Below are 9644 nucleotides of genomic sequence, written 5' to 3'. Positions count from 1 at the left end.
AATGCCTAGCTGCATGCCCACCCTATCAAACCAGGCCACATGTACCATTTTTGCAGTGCATAGATGACATAAGACTATAGTTTATGGCACAACCATAAGCATAGGACTATAGTTTCATCATTTGGTCTAGAGAGGCTTAAAAAATAGTAAAAATGAGCAATGCAATTGCGCCACTTTCCACTAACCGACTTATGCTGCATGCGTGTTGACAAATCTTTCATTTTCCCCAATTACATACTCATTCTTTCTTTCCCTAATCCAAAAGTTTTCTACTCTCATCGGAAAGATAGCTTTCTACTCCACTCCACACGAAATAAACCCCTCTATTTTTTAAAAACCCACCTCATTATATATGACGCTTTTGCTTCAAACCCGCAAAACTCACTAGTCACATTTTCCTCTCAAATTCCCTCTTCCTTCCCCTGCTTTCTTTCTCTCTTTCTCTCCCACTCAAGGCTCACATTTTTTAAGCCTGCCCATTTTACTCTATACAGTTATCTCTATAGCTATGTAACAACTTGGTTTTCACCATATGCTTCAAGCGTTTATATACTCATTCATCACCTTTTTAGAGTAAAAATGGGAAATTCTCTTACTTTTTGTAAACCCAGTTCAGGATCTTGCTTTCCAGGTGCTATGGCAAAGAAGGGTAAATTTGTGAGGGTAGCCAAACCAGATGGTAAGATACTGGAGTTTAGTTCCCCAATCCATGTGAAGGACATCTTGACAAATTTTCCTGTTTATGGTATTGGTGTTTCAAAGAAAGCCTCAGAGTCTCTCTCCCCAGATCATGAATTAAAAGCAGGAAGATTGTACTATTTGCTTCCCTCTTTGCATTCCCCTCCAAGTCTTACATCAATAGGGAACAAAGAGCCAGATAGTGGGATAAAGAGGATCAAAGTTATAATAACAAAGCAGCAGCTTCAGCAATTAGTGACCAAACAGATCTCTTTGGAGGATATACTATCACAGGTTCAAACAGTTGATGTTAATTCACCAAGCAATCGGAAGCCAAAATTGGACTCTATACCCGAAGAAAATGAGTAACATACTACAAAATATATAAAATACTTGTCTCGTTTTTATTTTTGATTATCTGGCTGTTTAAGCTTTCCTTTGCTTTAGTTCTTTCTGTTGTAGTCATGGCCATTGTTGTAATGCTTTGGTTTTTTTTTAAGGAAGTTCGGTTGTAAGGACAGAAAGAAATGAAGAATGTAAAAGCAGACATAGAACCTAGTATAAATATAAATAAGTAGTTGAGGACAGTTTCCAAATTTTGCATTGGCAGGTTTTTAATTAGCATATTCTCACGGATTAGTTATGTGGTTATATGTTTGTTTTTAACATGCAATAGAGGTTAGGTAATTGTGCTCCCAATAAAGAAATACGCATATTTGAGGATTAGTACCTTAATGTTCCAAAGACAAAGTTGAACCAAGAGAAAACTATTTTCATCTATTGCAATAAAAGGGTGCAGAAACTGACATTTCGAGACAATTATACTGCTGCAAATTATTTTATTTTTTCAACATTTAATACATCTTTAACCTTATAATGGGTACATGTTATAGAAGTAAAAACAAGGAAAAATGCATAGTTCCAAAAGGACACTGTACAAAGCATGGGTATCACTGAATTTCCACATCAATAACCTTGCGTTCAACTTTGGTCTTAGGAATGGTGATGTAAAGCACACCATTCTTCAACTCTGCCATAACCTTGTCCTTCTGGCAGTTATCCGGAAGCTTGAGACGGGTATCATAGGAACTATAGCTCTTGCTTGACCAAGAATCTTCTCCACCTTGTTCCTTATGTCCACCTTTGATAACAAGCACATCGTCCTCCACTGATACCTTAACATCTTCCTTGGAAAGACCGGGCATGTCAAACCTCATTTTGATTTCATTCTCTTCATCTTTGATGTCCCAAGGGGTACGGATCTCCCCTCCTCCCAGGTTTCTTCCGGGGAGTGCCATGCTATCTTCGAAAATTCGATCCATTGTGTTCAGTATCTGGCGCATGCTCCTCATTGGTGACCATGGATCCAAAAGACCTGCAATAGGCCACACCATAAGTCAGTATACTTGTTTAACAGAGGACTCCAATTGAATGTTAAAAGCAAATCCAGGTAAAACGTAGCTAGCATTACTATTGACTTTTAGTTATTCAGTGGAAGGTATTGTGATGAATCACTTGAATTCTAAACAAGAAACACGTTTTTTGCTATTGAGTTTGCTTAGTTTTGGGTACCTAAATTCACTCTGGCTATGCTTTTCATGGTTCTGGCTTGAGTTTGGTTATGAAGTTTTCTCACTAGTCATTTTAATTTAGTTTCAGAAGAAAATCCTCAACAGAATCAATCCAAAAAGATTGTACCAATATCATAAGCCAAGTTTAATGTCCAATATTTATCATTCCGAACTTGGTTGCAAAGCGATCCTTTTATTTCACTAAAGCAAGATGGTTGAAATTAACAAGGAAAAAAAAAAAAAAACAGATAGAAAATGGAACATACTTCTAGTGACAATGGTGGAACGGATGACAATAGCAACCACTACAACATTTTTGAAGCATCACTGATGACAGAAATCCCAACCAGGGCAGAAACTATTTAAATACGTGCATATTAACAATTTTGCAATAATAGTATGTTAAAGGGGTATATTCTAATGATTACGAATCATATACTCCCAACTTGAAATTTTCATTTTAATTTCCAAATTAAAAGAATCAGACAAGGCTAATAAAAGAAGATGCACTGATCAATGTTAATGAAGAGGAAAAGGAAATTTCAGATACTATATTTGTGTGGATTGCTTACAAAAGAATGGAAGACTTACCAAATGGTGACATGTCCATGGCAACTCTGCGAGGCTTTCTCTCCACTGCGGTTCCTTGTTCTCCCTTGTTAACATGCACTTCAACAGAATTGTCTTTGTTATCACCATTAGCTTGAGCTCTCACCGTTTCTAATCTTGGCAATTGTCTCCTTGATGGAAAGGAGACCAAGCAGGGTGCAATAGCATTGTGTGGTTTAGCAGAGGACCCTCCTTTTTGGTACAGCAGAGGTGAAGTAGTTGATAAGGACAGTGCTTGAGCCATAATGATATGAACAAAAAAAGAAAGTTGTTTTGAGCAACAAGAAGAATAGAAAGAGTCAAATTCAAGTGTCTATGAGGGGTGAGAAGGGAGAATTATGAATATATAGCCAGTGGATGTGAAAGTTGGAGAAGGGTCTTGAGAGTTTGAGAGGAAGTATGAAAGTTCTGGACCCAACAGTTGTTTTTGTCTCACTCTGGTAGTTTCCTGAATGGTCTTCAAAAGTGATTTCACATCAATGAGTTCATGTAGCTATAGCTTGGGCTTTTTAAATCTCGTGTAATTTTAAATCAACCCTGTTTGTTCGATTCTTGATTTCATTATCCATTTCCTTGGGCTTTTTTGAGATTCTATCCTTTTCTTTCTCTTCTACTCATCGAACAATTCCCGGCTTAAAAGACATGATAAATGAAGTATGGAATCTAATTTTCAACCAAAAATAAAAGGAACAGGATATTGTTACTATCAAATAATGTTATTATTAATGTTACTATTATATCTTAACTGTTGATTTTCGTCAATCAATGGTTATTATTTTCACAAATCAAATTCATTAATTAATTATTAGTTCGTAATAAGTGATAACGATTGACTGACGGAAATCAACGGTTAAGATAGGATAGTAACATCAGTAGTAACATTATTTGATAGTAACAATATCCTATCCCAAATTAGGAAAAGAAGCTCCTAACCTTGGCAATTGTTCGATGAGTAGAGAAGGTTGGTACAACTTATAAGATCACAAAATGTGTCTATCAGAAAGTTGTGTACATATTATTTATTTATTTTTTAAAAAGTGTTTTAATATAAAATAATAATTAAATTATAAAGGAGACAACATAAAAAAAAAGCATAGATCACTAATAACTACGGCATGCAACAATGAACTAATCAGAGTGTGAAGGTATCGATATATTTCTCTATTGGTGAAGTATGTTGATCTGACTGAGACAAAAGAAACATTGGCATAGATCAAAGTTCTGTAGAGTCACTGTATTAGCCTTAGGCTTAGTGTGAAAGGGAAAGGTATAAGGGGGCTACGGTTATGGCTTGAGGAGAGATTTCAACAAACAAACAGCAATAGGAAGCAAATGGAGAAGAAAGGGAAATGAGAGAATGAAGGTCCCTTTATATTGGGGGTTGGAGATTTCCTCCAAGTGTGCAAATTGTGATATCATAATCGTTTCCAACCCTGTGGGCCCCACTAGGTGTGAGGATGCATAACCCACGTGTGAAAGGTCGTGCGTGCGTGGAAAATGTGACGGGATGCGTGTACAAGGGAGTCATGTGATCCACGTGCTGAGAACGAGAAACATGAGAAAACACATGTACAAGGAAATCATATGCTCCACGTACTGAGCAGTGATGGCTTTGTCAGGCAACCGTATGGCCTGGCTATGCGAAGCCATCCGGCTGGCTCAGAACAAATAATAAATACATAGGTTAGAACTAATAAATGATTTTGTTTAACAATATATTTTTTTTCTAACATCAACATTAATAACACCTTTATTTCAAACTAGTTGGGGTTTTTTCCTAGTTTACTATGGGAAAAAAATCGTTACATAACATTAGAATCCCTCAGGGTTGATCCGTCGGGGCTTTAACACTTCAACACATTATTCTTGCCAATGCTGACTTTTTGAATAACTTCCCAACATTAGAAGGTACGAGAAGTGGTTACTAGTTTAGAGATTAGATATGATATGCAGTTTGAAGTTTGATATGTAGGTGCATTTAAGTGCGTATACTGCTTGTAGTTAGAAGTGTCCCTATAGCTGATTGTCATGAATACTTCTTGTTTTGTTGCCTTTGGAATTCTATGGTTTGCGTTTACATAAAAAGAACAGAATGGTATTGTATACCAGAGTATAGAAGTTTATTATATAGTGATGCTGCAACGGCTAGTTAGAAACAATAATCTAATTACAAGGAATAGCAATTCAAGTCAACTCCAGTTTTTCAACACACCAATCTGTTCAAATGCATTGATAGACTTGCGAGTAATATGAGAGCATCTTTTCTTCCGGCTGGTGGGCTTCAGATTTCTCAATTTCATTTTTTAGTGGGACATTTAGATATTTCTCAAATTCAAATGGCTGATCTGATGAAATATTCATTCAAACAAGCAATGAAAATTCCTGCATGCAGCGAAGTGTTAACATTTTGATATTCATTTGAATTATAATGAGAAATATAATATAAAAAATGACATTCACCTAATCACTTAAGTTTGAATGAGAATGAGAATTTTATATAAACGCTGCAAACAGGTCTAGCCACTACTTGGTTGTGGTTGATATTACATATCGTTGCGTTGAAAGTACAAGCCATCTTATTCTAATATTGCCATATTATATAATTTGTGTAGCTCCTAAGAAATCATAGTATTAAAAGCCATGCTAACATCTCCAATTTCTCCTTTGTGGTTAATAATGTTGTGGTGACGGTTGGTATCCCCCACCTCCATTAGGAACGGTTCCATAACTGACCGGAAATGGATCACCATTTCCTTGGAAAAGTTTTCGCCCTGCACCGTATAAAAAGTGATATACATAAAGTAATGAAACAAGAAGAAAAAAAAGGATAAATGCGTATGGTTGGATGTGGTTCAGTATATGATATATTCTCACTAATATAAAATTAAGAGCAACATACCGAGTTTAATATCAGGTTGGGCAGCACTACCCAGCTTAGAGGACATGAGTAATAAAAGTGTTGCTAAAAAAGTAGCAAATGACATGAATTTGGAGGCACTGAAGAGGGCCATTTCTAACAAAAGCTATGTATCTAATTGCAAGTTTGAGGATGGGAAATACATCTTGAAGAGTTGGTATTTATATATAGATGTTAAGATCATGGAAATATTTTAGAAGCGTGATCTTCCCGTCGCTGACCAATTCTTGCCGACACCATATAGACTAACGTGATGCATGTGCAGACTAATTCTTCCTCACATAGCTTGTTGTCTTATTTGATGCATGGCAGCCTCCATAATAAAAAGTATTGGGTGGTTTGGCACATTGAATGAAAAGTTCTCGATAAATCAAGTGCTCAATTAATTCAACCGCGTGAAAAAGAAATTTTGAGCAAATAATTAATAATAAAGACAGGGCAGTAATCAGCAACGGAATGTGAGGTACAAAGACGAAATTTAGTGTGAACTTTACGGTCAAAGCAAGTAACATAGATAGCTAGTGTTGAGATCAATTGGTTTTCAAATTCTTATTGTGTTTGTGTTGATAAAAATTAACACAAAAAATCTGTATTGTGTCACGTGTCAATTCATAAATTCAAAATTAACTCACTTTAATCTTCTTTCAAATTATTTGTGTCATATCGTGTCGTGTCAATCTATATAATAAATAATATACTTTGAGGTTACGGGTTATTTATGTCATGTCTTATTATGTCAAGTCGTACAATAAGTGAATTATATTTGTGGTGAAAAGTTTCAACCCAATTTTAAATTTGTGTGTGTTCATGTTAAGTGTATTCGTGTTCATATCATGTCAATCCAAATTGTCAACCTTAATATTAGACTAAAGAAGTGGGTACAAGTAAATTAATTCTATTTTTTTATGAATTTAGTGTGTATCATTCAAAAGGACGATTCTTTTAGGCAAATATAATGTATTTTTTTAAATTTTAAATTTTAAATTAAAAACTTTTCTCGTTACTCTCACTCTTTCATAATTTATTTTTTTATCTCTCTTAAAAAAATATAAATGTATGACTTTTAATAGCACACATACTTTTTCCTTTTTTTTAATTAGCTTCGAAGTTGAAAAGGTCAACTGAACAAATTAACGACTACTAATGAGTTATGACTTATGACGTTGAAGGGGTGAGTTATTTTGCCCCTTGACTTGGGGAAAGACTTTCGGGCTTTCGGCAACAGGCATGTATGGTGTGTGACTTTCGTATTAAAGGTAAGTTAGAAAGTTGGTAACGGGTAAAAGAAGGCAAAAAAATTATCAATTTAATCTAGTGTTAATCATTAAATTAGTTATTTATTTAATTTAAAACAAAAAATTTATTATTTATTTTTAATATCCCATCAGTGGTGGACCCAGAACTTTCTATAGCGAGGGATGAATTTTTTTTTTTATATTATTAAAAAAATACATATAATCATATATGAATTTAATATAAAAAGTTTGAAAGAGTTTTATTATAAAATTCAAGGTCAATTCATTTAACTTTTACTCTACCTTTTTTTCATATTAGTAAACTCTTTTATAATTGAATTTGTGCTAAAGTTCAAAATAATTTCTTTTTCAATATATATAATCAAAGAATCATAAAAAATTGGTCTTCTATTCAATTTCGAAGTCTGATATTGATTATCTTTCATTTGACAATGGATGCTGACTCTTTTTCTTTCCTAATATTTAGCTCAATTGGAACTCCTGTTTGTGTATTGTTGTTGTCTTCTTTAACAATAATTTTCGCCACCATCTTGATAATCAAGTATGCCTGATTTTGAAATTTTTTCTTGAACCCTAAAACTTGCTACTTCCTTTATAAAAAACTACAATTTCAATATCTAAAGTTGTGTTTGTTTAAGATTTTTTGGAATTTTCAGTCCAATTATTTAATTTTTTAGTCCAAAATTAATTTTTTTTTTCAGTCCAAAATTACATATATATAGTAAAAAAAAAAATCTAAAATTTAGGGAGGGGCGGTGGCCAACCCTAACCCCTCCCCTGGGTCCGTCTATGTATCCCATGTTAGCATTTTATCAAAGTACACAAACAACATGAGATAGAATGGTAGTTAAATACCCATTATTTTATGAATAAAATATAAGCCTTCAACATTTTATGCATGAAAACTGGAGAATAGAAAAAAAAAAAATTTAATTATTTTTTTTTACAACATGAACATTTTTTAAAAGACAAGAGAATGAAAAAAAAAATTATACAAAAAAAAAAGAGAATGAAAAAATAAATTATTTGCGAAAATAGATACATTTATAAAATGAGTTTCACAAATAAGAATATATTTTCAAAAAATGAGGGAGCAAAGAAAATTTTAAATTTATCATTATTATATCTACCAAATTTTTTTTATCATTATTACAATGTTGAGTCTATGCAAAATTATTCATATTTATTTTTCACTTTTTTAATATTTTATTTTTTGTAAATTAGATCACGCCACATTCCACAACATCTAATATTGTTGATAACTTCAAGAATGTTAAAAAGGAATTTAATTGATATATCAATCCTCTTCTAATTTTTTTGGTCTCAACCAATTTCAAATTAATGTTGAATATCGTACGAAATGGTGAAGTCAATTATACAAATAGTTAAAAACTTAAAAAATATATTGTAATGAAAAAAAAAGGATTAAGAACCTAAGTTATTCAAAGAAATAAGAATCCAAATCATGGTATGAAACTCAATGATTGGAACAACAATTAATTACATAAAAAAACGAAGAGATAGAGCACATGCTGTTCAGCAATTCTAATAAAAAATGAAAGAAGGGCATGATGCCTTCCCCTGCAACTAATTACAGCATTAATATTTTGAAATTTTTAGTATGCGTGTAGTCTAAAAATTGTTAAATATTATTCTATACTATATCTTTAAAATTACAAATAAATTTCTTTTTATTTATGCTAAGATGTGATTGGGATTTCTTTTTAGATCTTTCCTTGCGATTTTTACTTGAATAATAATACATATGTGGTTTAGTATTTCTTTCTTCTTTTTCCTTTTTTAGATTTACACATTTTTTATTTACCTATTATTTTTGAATTGTTGAACCACTTATTTAAAATGGCCTAAACAAAATTTATGCGGATAACATTTGAACTTTGAATCAAAAGACAAAATTTAATACAATATTACTATATATGATAGTCATTTTATATATGACTAATTCTTTGCCGCACCTGAAAATCTAAGTCTAATGTGCATCTTGAGCATTTTTGTCTTACTGATACATGTTAACTATATTGTACCTACGTTGATACAGGATACGGAATAAGACACGATATGATATTTCGCCACATTAATTTTAAAAAATGTTAGATTTTGACACACGTTTTGATATTAAATAATATTTTTAATTTGGGTAATGTATATTATTATTTTTTTATTTTTTTATAACATATGTATATTGTATTTAATATTCAATAATTTAACAACAATAACAAAAAAACTAAATTTATAATACCATCAATTTTGTAAAGAAACATAAGACGTAAATATTTACTATTATATTTTCAAATTAAAAATCTCTTATATATTCTAGAGAGACTTATTCGGTATCTTTTTTTAATTTTTATTATATCAGTTTAGTAAAACATCAATCAATTTTTTCATGGGGAGGTGGTTATATGTATTACTGAAAAATTTTACAACTCTTACAACTAAACTAATCACTGTTGATTTTCGTCAATTTAATTGTTATAATATATTAAAAATTAACAATTAACTAATAAGTGTACTCAATAAATTATAATCGTTTGATTGGTAGAAATCAACGATAATTAATTTAGTAGTAAGTGTTATAAAACTTTTCAATAA

General features: G+C 32.1%; 2 protein-coding genes across 2 annotated transcripts; one reads left to right on the top strand and one right to left on the bottom strand.

Moving 5' to 3' along the window:
• Positions 1 to 418: 418 nt before the first annotated feature.
• On the top strand, positions 419 to 1104 carry LOC133287026 (uncharacterized). The gene has a single exon (XM_061484578.1). It carries the CDS (start codon positions 580 to 582, stop codon positions 1045 to 1047), a length of 468 nt encoding a protein of 155 aa, XP_061340562.1. The 5' UTR covers positions 419 to 579; the 3' UTR covers positions 1048 to 1104.
• A 393-nt stretch (positions 1105 to 1497) lies between these two features.
• LOC133286933 (small heat shock protein, chloroplastic) lies at positions 1498 to 3185 on the bottom strand. The gene is made up of 2 exons (XM_061484449.1): positions 2841 to 3185; positions 1498 to 2053 (listed from the first exon to the last, which is right to left on the bottom strand). Exons 1-2 carry the CDS (start codon positions 3100 to 3102, stop codon positions 1629 to 1631), a joined length of 687 nt encoding a protein of 228 aa, XP_061340433.1. The 5' UTR covers positions 3103 to 3185; the 3' UTR covers positions 1498 to 1628.
• Positions 3186 to 9644: the final 6459 nt, after the last annotated feature.

Source organism: Gastrolobium bilobum, unplaced genomic scaffold (assembly GCF_033153095.1).
Source record: "Gastrolobium bilobum isolate Gb01-03AN ecotype WA unplaced genomic scaffold, APGP_CSIRO_Gbil_v1 utg36819, whole genome shotgun sequence".
Classification (NCBI taxonomy): Eukaryota; Viridiplantae; Streptophyta; class Magnoliopsida; order Fabales; family Fabaceae; genus Gastrolobium; species Gastrolobium bilobum.
The sequence above is the reverse complement of the archived record's forward strand: the minus strand, read 5'-3'. Positions and strand labels throughout refer to the sequence as shown.

Coding starts and splice junctions, on each gene's coding strand:
- LOC133287026 (XM_061484578.1), top strand. CDS start 580: ATGGGAAATTCTCTTACTTTTTGTAAACCCAGTTCAGGATCTTGCTTT.
- LOC133286933 (XM_061484449.1), bottom strand. CDS start 3,102: ATGGCTCAAGCACTGTCCTTATCAACTACTTCACCTCTGCTGTACCAA. Junction 2,054..2,840: donor CATGGACATGTCACCATTTG/GTAAGTCTTCCA, acceptor GGCCTATTGCAG/GTCTTTTGGATCCATGGTCA.